The 17,512-nt window shown below is 44.7% G+C and overlaps 1 protein-coding gene across 4 annotated transcripts in view; it reads left to right on the top strand.

Annotated features, from left to right (window-relative positions):
• Positions 1–17,512, top strand: part of agbl4 (AGBL carboxypeptidase 4) — a 1,656,729-nt gene that overhangs the window by 1,418,833 nt on the left and 220,384 nt on the right. For all 4 annotated transcript variants that reach the window (XR_011594058.1, XR_011594059.1, XM_070886905.1 and 1 more), the window contains exon 9: positions 8,759–8,870. Coding sequence is in view for 2 of the 4 variants with exons in the window: in XM_070886905.1 (XP_070743006.1) it covers positions 8,759–8,870 (112 nt within the window). In the remaining 2 variants the exon portion in view is untranslated. The remainder of the gene's footprint in view (positions 1–8,758; positions 8,871–17,512) is intronic.

The raw sequence follows: 17,512 nt of genomic DNA on the forward strand, positions 1-17,512 counted from the left end.
CTGTGGCCATGCACCTCACTTTCCATTCCCCACCCACCCCCCCACCACCGACTTCTCCTCCCCATCTCTACCCCTTCCCCTTTCCCTTCTGACTCCAAGCTACCTGGCCGAGGAGCTCCTCAGGCGGTGCTTCATTGGGGTGGGTAATGGCAGAACTGCTGCTTGAACGGATACGGGAGAGGACGGTCCCGAGGTGGGAACGTGCTCTGAGCCAGAAGCAAGATGTTCCTCCTGGCTCTAATGTGTCGTTGGCAATGGGGGTGCGGCACCTTGGGGTGCAGTGCTGTGCTCCGGGACCAGTGAGAGCCCTCTGCCACCAGTGTTCCTGGCTGACAGCTCCAGGGCCTCCTCCATGCCTTTCATGTTACGTATTATTTGTTGGACAAAAACTCGGTGACAACTACGTTTTTGGTGTTTAGTGGGCTTTTTGCTGCTGGTGAATTGCCCTCGTGCCTCTCATAACAGCCAAACAAGCACACACCACAGCCACACACGCTTTCAGTCCCTCTTTGCTCCCTCTCTCTGTCTCCTCTTCTGCGCATGCACTGATGACCCCTGACCTCCTGAATCACGGGAAACGAGAGTTGCCATGCCTTTGCTAAGGAGGCTGGAGATCGAGGTGTGTGGTGAGGCCTATAAAGGCCCAGCGGCTGCGAGAGGCGACGGCAGATCGGAGGCAGGAGCTCGAGGTGCGTGGTGAGGCCTATAAAGGCCCAGCGGCTGTGAGAGGCGGCGGCAGGTCGGAGGCGGGAGCTCGAGGTGCGTGGTGAGGCCTATAAGAGGCCCAGCGGCTGCAAGAGGTGGCGGCAGATTAGAGGCGGGAGCTCGAGGTGCGAGGTGAGGCCTATAAAGGCCCAGCGGCTGCGAGAGGCAGTGACAGATCAGAAGCGGGTGCTCGAGGTGCGTGGTGAGGCCAAAAAGAGGCCCAGCTTGTGCAGCCCCAGCCAGTTGAAAAAGCAAAAAAGAAGTGGAAAGGAATCAAAAGGTGACGTCACAACCAAAGGGGTAAGTGATTGGCTGGTGATTGGTGAGTAGCTTTTCTTTTTCTTTATTATATCAGTAAGTAACCTGTTAACATTGTTGTCACCAAATTAAGTGTATCAAAGGGTTAAGTCATGGCAGGAGAGCTCGGTCAGGTGTTATGCTCCTCCTGTACCATGTGGGAATTCAGGGACACTTCCGGTATCCCTGACGACTATGTGTGCGGGAAGTGGACCTGCCTCCAGCTCCTGATGGTCCGCATTGAGGAATTGGAGCCGAGGGCGGATTTACTCTGGAGCACGTGTAGCGAGTTGGTCTTACCGCAGGTGAAGGGTCCACAGCCTGCTAGGGAATGGAAGACCAGCAGGAAGAGCAGTGCAAGGAAGGTCGTGCAGGGGTCCCCTGCAGTCATCCCCCTGCAAAACAGATACACTGTTTTGAGTACTGTTGAGGGGGGTGACTCATCAGGGGAGGGCAGCAGCAGCCAAGTTCATGGCACCATGGCTGGCTCTGCTGCACAGGAGGGCAGGAAAAAGAGTAGGAGAGCGATAGTGATAGGGGATTCAATTGTAAGGGGAATAGATAGGCGTTTCTGCGGCCGCAACCGAGACTCCAGGATGGTATGTTGCCTCCCTGGTGCAAAGGTCAAGGATGTCTCGGAGCGGGTGCAGGACATTCTGAAAAGGGAGGGAGAACAGCCAGTTGTCGTGGTGCACATTGGGACAAATTTAAGGAGCTAGGAGCTAAATTAAAAAGTAGGACCTCAAAAGTAGTAATCTCAGGATTGCTACCAGTGCCACGTGCTAGTCAGAGTAGAAATTGCAGCATAGCGCAGATGAATACATGGCTTGAGCAGTGGTGCAGCAGGGAGGAATTCAAATTCCTGGGGCATTGGAACCGGTTCTGGGGGAGGTGGGACCAGTACAAACCGGATGGTCTGCACCTGGGCAGAACCAGAACTAATGTCCTCGGGGGAGTGTTTGCTAGTGCTGTTGGGGAGGCGTTAAACAAATATGGCAGGGGGATGGGAACCAATGCAGGGAGACAGAGGGAAACAAAATGGAGACAGAAGCAAAAGACAGAAAGGAGATGAGTAAAAGTGGACGGCAGAGAAAGAATGCAAAAGGCAGGAGGCAACAGAGCAGAGTAGCACTGGGGTAAGTGTAAACCACAAGGTGATAGGAAGGGACAATATGTATGAATATAAAGGGGCTGCAGGAGGGGTCAAAACTAAAAATCATGGTTTAAAAGCTAGTATTAAAACACTTTACCTAAATGCACGCAGCATTCGAAATAAAGTAAATGAGTTGACGGCACAAATCATTACAAATGGGTATGATTTGGTGGCCATTACAGAAACGTGGTTGCAGGGTGGCCAAGACTGGGAATTAAACATACAGGGGTATCTGACAATTCGGAAGGATAGGCAAGAAGGGAAAGGAGGTGGGGTAGCTCTGTTAATAAAGGATGATATCAGAGCAGTTGTGAGAGATGATATTGGCTCTAATGAACAAAATGTTGAATCATTGTGGGTGGAGATTAGAGATAGTAAGGGGAAAAAGTCACTGGTGGGCGTAGTTTATAGGCCCCCAAATAATAACTTCACGGTGGGGCGGACAATAATCAAGGGAAAAATAGAGGCATGTGAAAAAGGAATGGCAGTAATCATGGGGGATTTTAACCTACATATCGATTGGTCGAATCAAATCGCACGGGGTAACCTGGAGGAGGAATTCATAGAATGCATACGGGATTGTTTCTTCGAACAGTATGTTACAGAACCTACAAGGGAGCAAGCTATCTTAGATCTGGTCCTGTGTAATGAGACAGGAATAATAAACGATCTCCTAGTAAAGGATCCTCTCGGAATGAGTGATCACAGTATGGTTGAATTTGTATTACAAATTGAGGGTGAGGAAGTAGTGTCTCAAACGAGCATATTATGCTTAAACAAAGTGGACTAAAGTGGGATGAAGGCAGAGTTAGCTAAAGTAGACTGGGAACACAGACTAAACGGTGCCACAATTGAGGAACAGTGGAGGACTTTTAAGGAGCTCTTTCATCGTGCTCAACAAAAATATATTCCAGTGAAAAAGAAGGGCGGTAAGAGAAGGGATAACTAGCCGTGGATAACCAAGGAAATAAAGGAGCGTATCAAATTAAAAACCAATGCGTATAAGGTGGCCAAGGTTAGTGGGAAACTAGAAGATTAGGAAAATTTTAAACGACAGCAAAGAATGACTAAGAAAGCAATAAAGAAAGGAAAGATAGATTACGAAAGTAAACTTGCGCAAAACATAAAAACAGATAGTAAAAGCTTTTACCGATATATAAAACGCAAGAGCGTGACTAAAGTAAATGTTGGTCCTTTAGAAGATGAGAAGGGGATTTAGTAATGGGAAATGTGGAAATGGCTGAGACCTTAAACAATTATTTTGCTTCGGTCTTCACAGTGGAAGACACAAAAACCATGCCAAAAATTGCTGGTCATGGGAATGTGGGAAGGGAGGACCTTGAGACAATCGCTATCACTAGGGAGGTAGTGCTGGACAGGTTATTGGGACTCTAGGTAGGCAAGTCCCCTGGTCCTGATGAAATGCATCCCAGGGTATTAAAAGAGATGGCAGAAGTTATAGCAGATGCATTGGTTGTAATCTACCAAAATTCTCTGGACTTTGGGGAGGTACCAGTGGATTGGAAAGCAGCTAATGTAATACCTCTGTTTAAAAAAGGGGGCAGACAAAAGGCAGGTAACTATAGGCCGGTTAGTTTAACATCTGTAGTGGGGAAAATGCTTGAAGCTATCATTAAGGAAGAAATAGCGGGACATCTAGATAGGAATAGTGCAATCAAGCAGATGCAACATGGATTCATGAAGGGTAAATCATGTTTAACTAATTTACTGGAATTCTTTGAGGATATAACGAGCATGGTGGATAGAGGTGTACCGATGGATGTGGTGTATTTAGATTTCCAAAAGGCATTCGATAAGGTGCCACACAAAAGGTTACTGCAGAAGATAAAGGTACGCGGAGTCAGAGGAAATGTATTAGCATGGATCGAGAATTGGCTGGCGAACAGAAAGCAGAGAGTCGGGATAAATGGGTCCTTTTCAGGTTGGAAATTGGTGGTTAGTGGTGTGCCACAGGGATCGGTGCTGGAACCACAACTGTTTACAATATACATAGATGACCTGGAAGAGGGGACAGAGTGTAGTGTAACAAAATTTGCAGATGACACAAAGATTCGTGGGAAAGCGGGTTGTGTAGAGGACACAGAGAGGCTGCAAAGAGATTTAGATAGGTTTAGCGAATGGGCTAAGGTTTGGCAGATAGAATACAATGTCGGAAAATGTGAGGTCATCCACCTTGGAAAAAAACCAGTAAAAGGGAATATTATTTGAATGGGGAGAAATTACAACATGCTGTGGTGCAGAGGGACCTGGGGATCCTTGTGCATGAATCCCAAAAAGTTAGTTTGCAGGTGCAGCAGGTAATCAGGAAGGCGAATGGAATGTTGGCCTTCATTGCGAGAGGGATGGAGTACAAAAGCAGGGAGGTCCTGCTGCAACTGTATAGGGTATTGGTGAGGCCGCACCTGGAGTACTGCGTGCAGTTTTGGTCACCTTACTTGAGGAAGGATATACTAACCTTGGAGGGGGTACAGAGATGATTCACTAGGCTGATTCCGGAGATGAGGGGGTTACCTTATGATGATAGATTGAGTAGACTGGGTCTTTAATCGTTGGAGTTCAGAAGGATGAGGGATGATCTTATAGAAACATTTAAAATAATGAAAGGGATAGACAAGATGGAGGCAGAGAGGTTGTTTCCACTGGTCGGGGAGACTAGAACTAGGAGGCACAGCCTCAAAATACTGGGGAGCCAATTTAAAACCGAGTTGAGAAGGAATTTCTTCTCCCAGAGGGTTGTGAATCTGTGGAATTCTCTGCCCAAGGAAGCAGTTGAGGCTAGCTCATTGAATGTATTCAAATCACAGATAGATAGATTTTTAACCAATAAGGGAATTAAGGGTTATGGGGAGCGGGCGGGTAAGTGGAGCTGAGTCCACGGCCAGATCAGCCATGATCTTTTTGAATGGAGGAGCAGGCTCGAGGGGCTAGATGGCCTACTCCTGTTCCTAATTCTTATGTTCTTATGGTGACACTTTATGGCAGAAGGTGAGAGAGATTTAATTTTCACCGCCCATTTCAGATCGATCGCGGTAACGCTCAATTTTTAGAATGGAGACTAGGGGCTTTGAAAATGAGCGACAAGCCGGCGATCTGAAACCCCATTTTTACCACGCCGGAAATAACACCCATTTTTGGGCAATCTGCACAAAGTGCAAAATCTAGCCCTGTGTCCCTTGCTTTTCGTGGTATATATCAATGATTTGGACTTTAATGTCGGGGGTGTGATTAAGAAGTTTGCAAATGATACAAAAATTGATAATGAAGACGAAAGCTGTAGAATGCAGGAAGATATTAATGGATTGGTCAGGTAGGCAGAACAGTGGCAAATGGAATTCAATCCAGAGACGTGTGAGATAATGCATTTGGGGAAGTCTAAAAAGGCAAGGGAATACACAATAAATGGTCAGACATTGAGAAGTGTAGAGGAACAGAGGGACCTGGGAGTGCATGTCCACAGATCCCTGAAGGTGGCAGGACAGGCAGATAAGTGGTTAAGAAGGCATACGGGATACTTGCCTTTATTAGCCGAGGCATAGAATATGAGCAGGGAGGCTATGCTTGAACTGTAGAAAGCACTAGTTATGCCATAGCTAGAGTACTGCGTGCAGTTCTGGTCACCACATTACAGGAAGAATGTGATTGCACTAGAGAGGTTACAGAGGAGGTTTATGAGGATGTTGCCTGGACTGGAGAATTTTAGCAATGAGGAAAGATTGGATAGGCTGGGGTTGTTTTCTTTGGAATAGAGGAGGCTGAGGGGAGACTTAATTGAGGTGTATAAAATTAAGAGGGGCCTCGATAGAGTGGATAGGAAGGATATTCCCCTTAGCAGAGAGGTCAATAACCAGTGGGGCATAGCTTTAAAGTAAGTGGTAGGAAGTTTAGAAGGGATTTGAGGAGAAATTATTTCACCCAGAGGATGGTGGGGGATCTGGAACTCACTGCCTGAAAGGGTTCTTGAGGCAGAAACCCTCGTAGCATTTAAAACTTACTTGGATATGCACTTGAAGTGCCGTAACCTACAAGGCTACAGACCAAGAGCTGAAAAGTGGGATTAGGCAGGATAGCTCTTTGTTGGCTAGCATGGACATGATGGGCAGAATGGCCTCCTGCTGTAACTTTCTATGATTCTATGATATGATTCTACAATGACCTTCTTGAATGGTGGAGAAGGCTCGAAGGGCCAAATGGCCTACTCCAGCTTTTATTTCTTATGTTCTTATGAACACTTAACGTGCTTGTCTGAAATTCCTCTCCCTGCTACTTTAATGAAGGCTTTAACTATTTATTTGGAACATGAGTATCTCATGATGTAACTCCAAGGTCATTGTCATTTAGCATAAAAGAAGAAATAAGGTGAAAATAAGCAAATGTTGAAAATGGGCTTAACTGCATTTGTTCTAATGCAAGAAATGTTAGAATTAGATACATATATAGGTAGTCAGGATTGACATTAATGGCGTTACAATAACATGGCAGCAAGCCAAAGATAGACAAACGATGGGGCTTGGAGGCTCAAAATGTTTTCTAAAGATCGGCCTATTAAACTAGGTGAGTTGGTAACATGATTGGTAAGGCACGACATAACATCTATCGAATGAATGTAAAAAGAGAGATAGCAGAAGCAATTTGGTAGAAATTAGTAAAGATAAGGGCTACAAAGTAATTACTGGTAACAGCTATCGATCAATGGCTCAAGGTGAACAGGTAGATAGTGAGCTGTTCAGACAAGCAAAAGAAGCTGCAGGGAATTATAATGTGATAATCATGAAGGATTTAAATATCTTATAAGTAAAGTGGATGGACCAGGGAAAGGGAGGAATAAAAATATTTCAATTTTACAGAGACATATTTAGCAGTCAACCAAAATGATTAAAAATCTAGAAATAGATGAACTCTTGTGCTCTACTGATTATTGTATAATTAGATTTGATATAGTAATAAAGACTAAGACCAAAGATATCAATTTGTGCAAGACTTTACAGGGTGGATTTTCTGTGATTGGCACTTTGGCAGCAGGAATGGTGCACAATGGGCTGTGTAACCACTTGTGCTCTGCATGGACATCCCTGCTGCTACTTCTGCAGCCTGCCTAACTATTATATATAGTGAGATATTGAATTCAATCAGCCTATGCTGGGAGGTTCCTCAGTTGGGGGAGGGGAACAGTAATAACTTAAAGGGCTGCAGCGGCTATTTAAAAGGCAAGTGACCACTTAAAGATGAATAACCAAATGTGGAGGCTGGCAAAATCAAGTGAGTGGAAGCCAATAAAGAGAAATTCAAAAAATAATGGAAGCAGCAAACGGAGTCTGAGCAAGTGATGGAGTACCACGGGGCCCATCTGTTTGATAATAGGTGAAATGGAGTCACTACTGTACGAGATTGATACAAGGAAAGTTGCTCTATTCGGCATGCCTGGGTACTATTCCAAAGAAGTGAAATATAACATGCTGGTAGGCAGTAGCTGCTAGGATCAACAATGTGTGCCATAGCTGCAGGATCTAGGAACTGATGTTGGAAGGAGATGATAAACCTTAAGGAAGCGGATGGTTACATTTTTCAAAAATACCATATACTAGGTAGATGTTCCAAGTAGGTGGGCCTGAAAGTGTTTTCTGTCCATCCATTTCACATCTATTGCTGGCCCACGCAAAGCCCTCAGACAACTTTACAACAATTTCATTGCATTTCCTTTTTTTATTATTCATGCCAATAGCTTTCTCAAATTGTTATAATAAGGTGACAACTTGGTTAGCCTGGCATCAGCACTTTTCCAATTGAATGGGCGATAACCCCACTGCACCCACTTCCTATTGGGCTTGCTCATAAACCAGAAACTTTGAGCTAATATTGCATACAACAGAGGACCATCGAAAGATTTGATCAATTATCGTTGAGAAAAAAAAGTCAACAAGTTTCTGAAATTTTTAGAAATACAGACGACAGCAGAAAACATATTAATTTAAAATGTGACTTGATGTAAGATAACAGAAGGAACATTATGCAGTGGACAAAAACAGCCACACATAGCTCCCGTCTGCCTGCTTCCCACTGCAGTTTAAAATCAGGACTATTGGCTGAGGAATGTAACTGGTCGGAGTTGAACAGTGTAAGTTATAATATTTGAGTGACATCTTGGGGTTTCATTCAATTATATTTGGGGGCAAGAGAGAAATTAATCTCCTTAGAAGTTTCAACTGCAGTTGGTCACCTTGTTTAAGAGATTGGGTAGAGTCTACAAGAGGACAAATTATACACAGTCTATGGACGGAACAAGCTTGGTGACATAAAAAGCCAATCGTCATTCAACACTGTCTTATATAGAGAAAAAATTGTAGACACTGATGTGAGGTATTCAAAAATGTATGTATTTAAGAAAATCTAATCAAATAAATGTTAAAATAAAAAGATTTGTTCTGAATTTAAACAGCTAATAATTGAAAATGTTGTGTAACTTATGATGATGTTGCTCATATGTACCAGATAATTAGTGTTATACTTTTGTTCAACTACCTCAAACAAGAGTACAATAAATATATAAGCTTTCCTTTGATAAATCCTGCCTTACTGTTTCATTAGGTGCTCTTTAATGGGATTTGATCTAAATCGACACTGGCAGGATCCCTCTGCTTGGGCTCATCCTACACTTTATGGTGTAAAGCAGCTGATTGTGCAAATGTACGATAACCCGGTGAGTAATAATACTGAAAAGGTTGAGACCATATCATCTCAGTAGAACAGGAAATGTAATTTGTAGTTTAAATATAACAAACTGTAAATGGTTTTCTGAGAACTGCTGCCAAAAATGGAACCAATCATTTTTCAGAAGGTTTGCACAAAAGCCTCACTAATATTATGTGAAAAACATTTTTGATTTTTTTTCTGGGAAAGATAGGTTTTGCTTACAGTGTAATGTTCCATTTCCTTTTCCATTCTCAGGCCCTGGAGAGAGTTTATATTGGGCACATATTGATTATTTGAATAATTGATAAATCCTGTAGCTGAGTGAAATTTTGGCAGTAGCATAATTGCTCTCCCATTTCCTGCAATTTACTGGAGACAGCTGTATAAAAGTCTGCATTTTCCCAAGACCTTGCTGTATTTTTGATCTTCCTCTTAACCTGATATTGTATTCTTATTTCAGATCTTATTTCAACTCTCACTTCCACTTCCTTTAATTCAGCCTCTTACTCGGTTAAAGCACCAGGGACCAGTCTTTTGACAGCACTGAATATTTGTAATCCATTATTTGCAGCTATAGGTATATGGAAAGGATAACAGTGATATAATTTCATCAATATCCGCATGAGATCTAAAGTTTCTGGCACTCTCTCTGGTAATATTTTAATTTTCTTGCTTGTGATAGCTGAGTGCATCATGCAGGAATCAAGCTGCAACAGCATTCTTTTCATTTAAATTCAAAATTTCATTCATTAAAACATATGTAGTAATAATTTTCAAAGCAATATCTTTTAAATAATTTTCATTAAACTTTTTATGCTGAATTTTGCATTGTTATGTAACCCTCAGTAAAGGAAAATGAAGTAGCTGACCCCCTAATTTTTAGCTACTTGGACTAGGCTCCATATTCCAATTATAGATGTCCTGCACCTTCATTGCCAGAGCTCCAGACATAGATATATTCACCGTAATTGGGGTTATTATTTTTTTCATTCACAGGATGTGGGCATTACTGGCAAAGCCAGCATTTATTGTCCATCCTTAATTGTTCTTTAAAAGGTGGTGGTGAGCCACCTTCTTGAACCGCTGCAGTCCGTGTGGTGAAGAAACTCCCACAGTGCTGTTAGGTAGGGACTTCCAAGATTTTGACCCAGTGACGATGAAGGAACGGTGATATATTTCCATGTCAGAATGGGGTGTGACTTGGAGATGATGGTGTTGCCATGCGCCTGCTGCACTTGTCCTTCTAGATGGTAGTGGTCACAGGTTTGGGAGGTGCTGTCGAAGAAGCCTTGACGAGTTGCTGCTGTGCATATTGTAGATAGTACATACTGGAGCCACAGAGCAGCGATGGTGAATGTTTCCTAAGGTGGTGGATGGGGTGCCGATCAAGTGGGTTGCTTTGTCCTGGATTGTGTCAAGCCTCTTGAGTGTTGTTGGAACTGCATTCATCCAGGCAAGACGAGAGTATTCCATCACATTCCTGACATGTAGATGATGGAAAGGCTTTGGGGAGTCGGGGGTAAGTCACTCGCCGCAGAATACTCAACATCTGACCTGCTCTTGTAGCCACAGTATTTATGTGGCTGGTCCAGTTATGTTTCTGGTCAGTGGTGATCTTATTGAATGGTGGTGCAGCCATGATCATATTGAATGGTGGTGTAGGCTCGAAGGGCCGAATGGCCTACTCCTGCACCTATTTTTCTATGTTTCTATGGTGACCCCAGTTTGTTGGTGGTGGATGATTCAATAATGGTAGTGCCATTGAATGTCAAGGGGAGGTGATTAGACACTTTCTTGTTGGAGATGGTTGTTGGCACAAATGTTGCTTGCCACTTATCAGTCCAAGCCTAGATGTTGTCTAGGTCTTGCTGCATGCAGACATGGACTGTTTAATTATCTGTGGAAATGCGAATAGAACTGAACACTGCAATCCCCACTTTTGACATTATTATGGAGGGAAGGTCATTAAAGAAGCAGCTGAAGATGGTTGCTCAGAATTTGTGGCGGGTCCTGGTTCTGCCATGTTTTGCCACTTTTGTTCAAAATCAATGAATCTCACTGGAAATGGGGCACTTTTTACGTCTGCTCTCATTGCAGACATTATCAGAAGAGGACGGGACTGGCAGGGTGATGTTGGCTATCAGAAATCCCAGCAGTTCTGCCTTCAGTGCTGACTGGGCTCCATGGTCCAAGCATACTTGTGTGCCTGGACCAAATCCTGTCAGAAGTAGGGCCCATAACTGCGGCAAATATCAGTTCCCTAATGGTACTCAATGTCAATTGATTGCTGTTGAGAAAATGGAAACATTAAACAAATTATTTTTGTAAGCAACTTTTTCCAGTATATTCAACCATAATTAATATTGTGGCAAGGCACTGCTATGAAATTCCTGCCCTCCCAGCAGCGTATCTCCAAGTAATGCACCAAAAAGATGCAAAGCTATGGGAAAAGAGTGGGATGAGTTTTGGATTGCTATCGCAAATAACCAGCGGAGATATGGTGAGCAGAAAGGCCCCTTCTGTGCTGCAAACCTCTATGGTCCTTTGGTTACAGGTGGATACTGGAGTGACTCTATTTAGATATATGGAGGTTTGGATTGGCTTGAATGTTGATCTGGCGATGGCCAATCTGCAAAAAATAAATGGCTGCATATGTAGTTTTCTCAGCTAGGTTAACTTTTGACAGTTTGGATGTACTTGTCATCAGACCAGCTCCAGATTTACATGGATTAGTGAGTGACTAAGTTAAAGATAGCTCACCAGTTTAGAGAGTAAGGTATAGGGGTCTGCATGTGATGAAACACCTAGCACCAGTGAGCAGCACCAGGTATTGTTTACAGGGACAGCCAAGAAGACATCTCGCCAGAGGATAAGGTCATCTCCCATTCCATTAAGGAGGACAGAGTTTAAGACTTCAGGGGTCCAGTAATGAGAACCAAACTGCTTGCTTCACAAAAATTGTTATTATCAGATATTGGAAGGTTTGCCAAGGAGTTTCACTACCAAAGCTGAAAGTGTAGAAGAGTCAGCTTTCAGCCTGTGTGATGTTATCTCTGCAGAGTAAAAATTGTGCTTGCTGAGTTTCTGGCAGGAATAGGGTGTCTTTCTCTGATTTTTCTCCTATCTTCCCTCATGTCCGCTCTGAGCACGTTTTCCATGAGATCCACCTCCTACTTTCTCGACCTTATTTACACTAAACTGTTAACTGCACAAGTTCCCTTCCCTCCCCATGATAGTTGATATTGGAGATGGTTCTTATTACGTCTCAAATAAAGCAATGTGACTGAGTACTGTAGACTTGAGTAAGTGTTACCTTAAGTCTCTTTATTCTGACTCCAGAGTGCTGGCACAGCATGGGAGGCCTGCTTATATGCAATGCTCCCAAGGGATGCTGGGATCCTTTGGGACTCCAACAGATACGTCCTCTGGTGGTGGGAGAATTCTAGTTACAAGGTGTTGCATACATAACTCCACTCCCCCGCCAAATTCAATAGTACACTTATTTACAGGGTGAGACGATCTGGGGCTTTCCGCTCCCTAGTCGATCGTCTTGATACAAACACCGGTGCAGGTGAGTTGGTTGGGTCTTCGCTGAGCTGCTGTGCAGCTGGCCTTGCTGGGCTGCTGGGGATGATGAGTTCAGCTTCGTGGTCAACCGTGATGTCGGTTGGCTCTTGTGTGTGTATCGGAGGGTCGAGGTTGGTGGTGTCCTCTTCAGGTTGCTCGTGACTGTCTGTGAATCGCAGTTTGGTTTGGTCCAAATGCTTTCTGCAAGTTAGACCATTTGCAAGTTTGACCTCAAGCACCCTACTCCCTTTGGCTATGACAGTGCCAGCAAGTCATTTGGGACCATGTCCATAGTTGAATACAAATACAGGATCATTGACTTCAATATCACGTGACAAATTTGCGCGATCATGGTACATGCTTTGTTGACGCCTCCTGCCCTCGACATGATCATGGAGATCAGGGTGGACAAGAGAGAGTCTTGTTTTGAGTGCCCTTTTCATGAGCAGTTCAGCAGGGGGAACCCCGGTGAGCGAGTGGGGTCTTGTGCGGTAGCTGAGCAGAACTCGGGACAGGCGGGTCTGCAGGGTGCTTTCCGACACGCATTTCAAGCTTTGCTTGATGGTTTGGACTGCCCGTTCTGCCTGGCCATTAAATGCGGGCTTGAATGGGGCAGATGTGACGTGCTTGATCCCATAGTGGGTCATGAATTCCTTGAATTCAGCGCTGGTGAAGCAGGGCCCATTATCGCTAACAAGGACATCAGGCAGGCCGTGCGTGGCAAACATGGCTCATAGGCTTTCGATGGTGGCAATGGACATGCTTACAGACATTATTATACACTCAATCCACTTTGAATAAGCATCCACAACAACCAAAAACATTTTGCCTAGAAACAGGCCAGCAACGTCAACATGGATCCTAGACCACGGTTTGGAGGACCATGACCACAAACTTAGCGGTGCCTCCCTGGGTGCATTGCTCAGTTGAGAGCAAGTGTTGCATTGGCACACGAAAGACTCCAAATCTGAGTCGATGCCGGGCCACCACACATGGCATCTGGCTATAGCTTTCATCATTATTATACCACGCGATTACCCCAAAAAAGACAGTCTGCCTGTATGGATATTTCATCTTTGCGCCGCTGGAATGGCTTGATCTCTTCATGCATCTCCGCTGGGACACCGGACCAGCTTCCATGGAGGACACAGTTTTTTTATAAGGGACAGTAAAGGATCCTGGATGGTCCAGATCCTGATCAGGCGGGCCGTAACAGGTGACATTTTGTTTTCAAATGCATCCATCACCAAGAGCAAGTCTGCAGGCTGTGCCATTTCCACCGCAGTGGTGGGCAATGGTAGCTGACTGAGAGCATCAGCGCAATTCTCTGTGCCTGGCCTGTGGCGAATTACATATTTATATGCAGACAGCGTGAACACCCATCTTTGGATGCGAGCAGAGGCATTGGTATTAATCCCTTTGCTCTTTGAGAATAGAAATATAGAAAATAGGTGCAGGAGTCGGCCATTCGGCCCTTCGAGCCTGCACCATCATTCAGTAAGATCATGGCTGATCATTCCCTCAGTACCCCTTTCCTGCTTTCTCTCCATATCCCTTGATCCCTTCAGCCGTAAGGGCCATATCTAACTCCCTCTTGAATATATCCAATGAACTGGCATCAACAACTCTCTGCGGTAGGTAACTCCACAGGTTAACAACCCTCCGAGTGAAGAGGTTTCTCCTCATCTTAGTCCCAAATGGCCTACCCCCCATCCTTAGACTGTCCCCTGTTTCTGGAATTCCCCAACATCGGGATCATTCTTCCCGCATTTAACCTGTCCAGTTCAGTCAGAATCTTATATGTTTCTATGAGATCTCCTCTTATCCTTCGAAACTCCAGTGTATAAAGGCCCAGTCAATTCAGTCTCTCCTCATATGTTAGTCCAACCATCCCGGGAATCAGTCTGGTGAATCTTCGCTGCACTCCCTCAATAGCAAGAATGTCCTTCCTCAGATTAGGAGACCAAAACTGAACACAATATTCCAGGTGAGGCCCCACCAAGACCCAGTACAGCTGCAGTAAGACCTCCCTGCTCCTATACTCAAATCCCCTAGCTATGAAGGCCAACATACCATTTGCCTTCTTCACTGCCAACTTTCAATGACTGATGAACCATGACACCCAGGTCTCGTTGCACCTCCCCTTTTCCTAATCTGCGCCATTCAGATAATATTCTGCCTTTGCGTTTTTGCCCCCAAAGTGGATAACTTCACATTTATCCACATTATACTGCATCTGCCATGCATTTGCCCACTCACCTAACATGTCCAAATCACCCTGCGGCCTCTTAGCGTCCTCCTCACAGCTCACACCGCCACCCAGTTTAGTGTCATCTGCAAACTTGGAGATATTACACTCAATTCCTTCATCTAAATCATTAATGTATATTGTAAAGAGCTGGGGCCCCAGCACTGAGCCCTGCGGCACCCCACTAGTCACTGCCTGCCATTCTGAAATGAACTCGTTTATCCCAACTCTCTGCTTCCTGTCTACCAACCAGCTCTTTATCCACGTCAGTACATTACCCCCAATACAATGTGCTTTGATTTTGCACACCAATCTCTCGTGTGGGACCTTGTCAAAAGCCTTTTGAAAATCCAAATATACCACATCCACTGGTTCTCCCTTGTCCACTCGACTAGATACATTCTCAAAAAATTCCAGAAGATTTGTCAAGCATGATTTCTGTCATGTATGTAACCACAATGTAACACCACTGTATTACTGTATACACTCAACCTAGATGCACACCTTGACCACAAGGGGTGAACTTATGGGAGACACTCATTACCTGATCACACAAGTATAAAAAGGGAGGTCCCACGCAGGGTCATCGTCTTTGGAGTCCTGTGAATAAAGAGTTAAGGTCACAGAATGACCTTGTCCCCAGAATGTGCCTCATGTGGTTTCATACTGTAGAGTAAGGACTTTACAATTTCCCTTTGATAAATCCATGCTGACTTGGACCGATCCTGCTTTTTCTGGCCAATTTATATGCCTCTTCCTTGGATTTAACATTATCCGTAATTTCCCTTGTTAGCCACGGTTGAGCCACCTTCCCCATTTTATTTTTACTCCAGACAGGGGTGTCCAATTGTTGAAGTTCATCCATGTGATCTTTAAATGTTTGCCATTGCCTATCCACCGTCAACCCTTTAAGTATCATTCGCCAGTCTATTCTAGCCAATTCACGCCTCATGCCATCGAAGTTACCTTTCCTTAATTTCAGGACCCTAGTCTCTGAATTAACTGTGTCAATCTCCATCTTAATAAAGAATTCTACCATATTATGGTCACTCTTCCCCAAGGGGCCTCACACAATAAGATTGCTGATTAGTCCTTTCTCATTACACATCACCCAGTCTCGGATGGCCAGCCCTCTTGTTGGTTCCTCGACATATTGGTCTAGAAAATCATCCTAATACACTCCAGGAAATCCTCCTCTACCGTATTGCTACCAGTTTGGTTAGCGCAATCTATATGTAGATTAAAGTCGCCCATGATACCTGCTGTACCTTTATTGATGCATCCCTAACTTCTTGGTTGATGCTGTCCCCAACCTCACTACTACTGTTTGGTGGTCTGTACACCACTCCCACTAGTGTTTTCTGCCCTTTGGTGTTCCGCAGCTCTACCAATACAGATTCCACATCATCCAAGCTAATGTCCTTCCTTACTATTGCGTTAATTTCCTCTTTAACCAGCAATGCTACCTCACCTCCTTTCCTTTCTGTCTATCCTTCCTGAATGTTGAATACCCCTGGATGTCGAGTTCCCAGCCTTGGTCACCCTGCAGCCATGTCTCCGTAATGCCAATTATATCATATTCGTTAATAGCTGCCTGTGCAGTTAATTCGTCGAACTCATTACAAATATTCCTCCCATTGAGGCACAGAGCTTTCAGGCTTGTCTTTTTAACACACTTTGCCCTTTTGGAATTTTGCTGTAATGTGGCCCTTTTTGATTTTTGCCTTGGGTTTCTCTGCCCTCCGCTTTTACTTTTCTTCCTACTGTCTTTTGCTTCTGCCCCATTCTACTTCCCTCTGTCTCCCTGCATAGGTTCCCATCCCCCTGCCATATTAGTTTAACCCCTCCCCAATAGCACTAACAAACACTCCCCCTAGGATATTGGTTCCGGTCCTGCCCAGCGATATGAACAGCTTATGGTCAGTTTCTAACTCGAACTTAAGCCCAAACAGATACTGGTGCATTTTTTTCACCCCGTAAATGCATGCCAGAGCTTCTTTTTCAATCATGCTGTCGGCTCTTTCAGCCTTGGACAAACTCCTGGACACATAAGCGAGCGGTTGCAATGTTCCCGATTCGTTTGCTTGTTGTAACACACACCCGACCCCGTACGAAGGCACATCGCAAGCTAGCACTAAACGTTTACATGGGTCATACAGAACAAGCAATTTGTTGGAACATAACAGATTTCTGGCTTTCTCAAAGCAGTCTCTTGTGATTTCCCCCATGCCCAGTCATCTCCCTTATGTAGCAACATGTGTCGAGGTTCTAGCAAGGTGCTTAACCCGGGTAGGAAATTACCGAAATAATTGAGGAGTCCCAGGAATGACCGCAGCTCCGTCATGTTCTGTGGTCTCGGAGCGTTCTTGATGGCCTCCGTCTTGGCGTCAGTGGGTCTGATGCCGTCTGCCGCGATTCTTCTCCCTATGAACTCAACCTCTGGCGCCAGGAAAACACACTTCGAGCGTTTCAACCTGAGTCCCACACGACTTAGAACCTCTTCCAGGTTCTGCAAATGTTCGATGGTGTCCCAACCTGTGATCAATCTGTCATCCTGGAAAACCACGGTGCGAGGGATCGACTTTAGCAGACTCTCCACTTTCCTTTGAAAAATAGCCGCGGCCGATCGAATCCTAAACGGGCATCTATTGTAGGTGAACTGACCTTTTTTGCATGTTGATGCAGGTGAGGCCTCTCGATGATTCCGCCAGCTCCTGTGTCATGTAGGCCGAGGGCAGGTCCAACTTGGTGAACGTCTTCCCTCCTGCCAGCGTCACAAATAGGTCGTCTGCCTTGGGTAGCAGGTACTGGTCCTGCAGCGAAAAACGGTTAAT

This window comes from Pristiophorus japonicus, chromosome 8 (assembly GCF_044704955.1).
Source record: "Pristiophorus japonicus isolate sPriJap1 chromosome 8, sPriJap1.hap1, whole genome shotgun sequence".
Classification (NCBI taxonomy): domain Eukaryota; kingdom Metazoa; phylum Chordata; class Chondrichthyes; family Pristiophoridae; genus Pristiophorus; species Pristiophorus japonicus.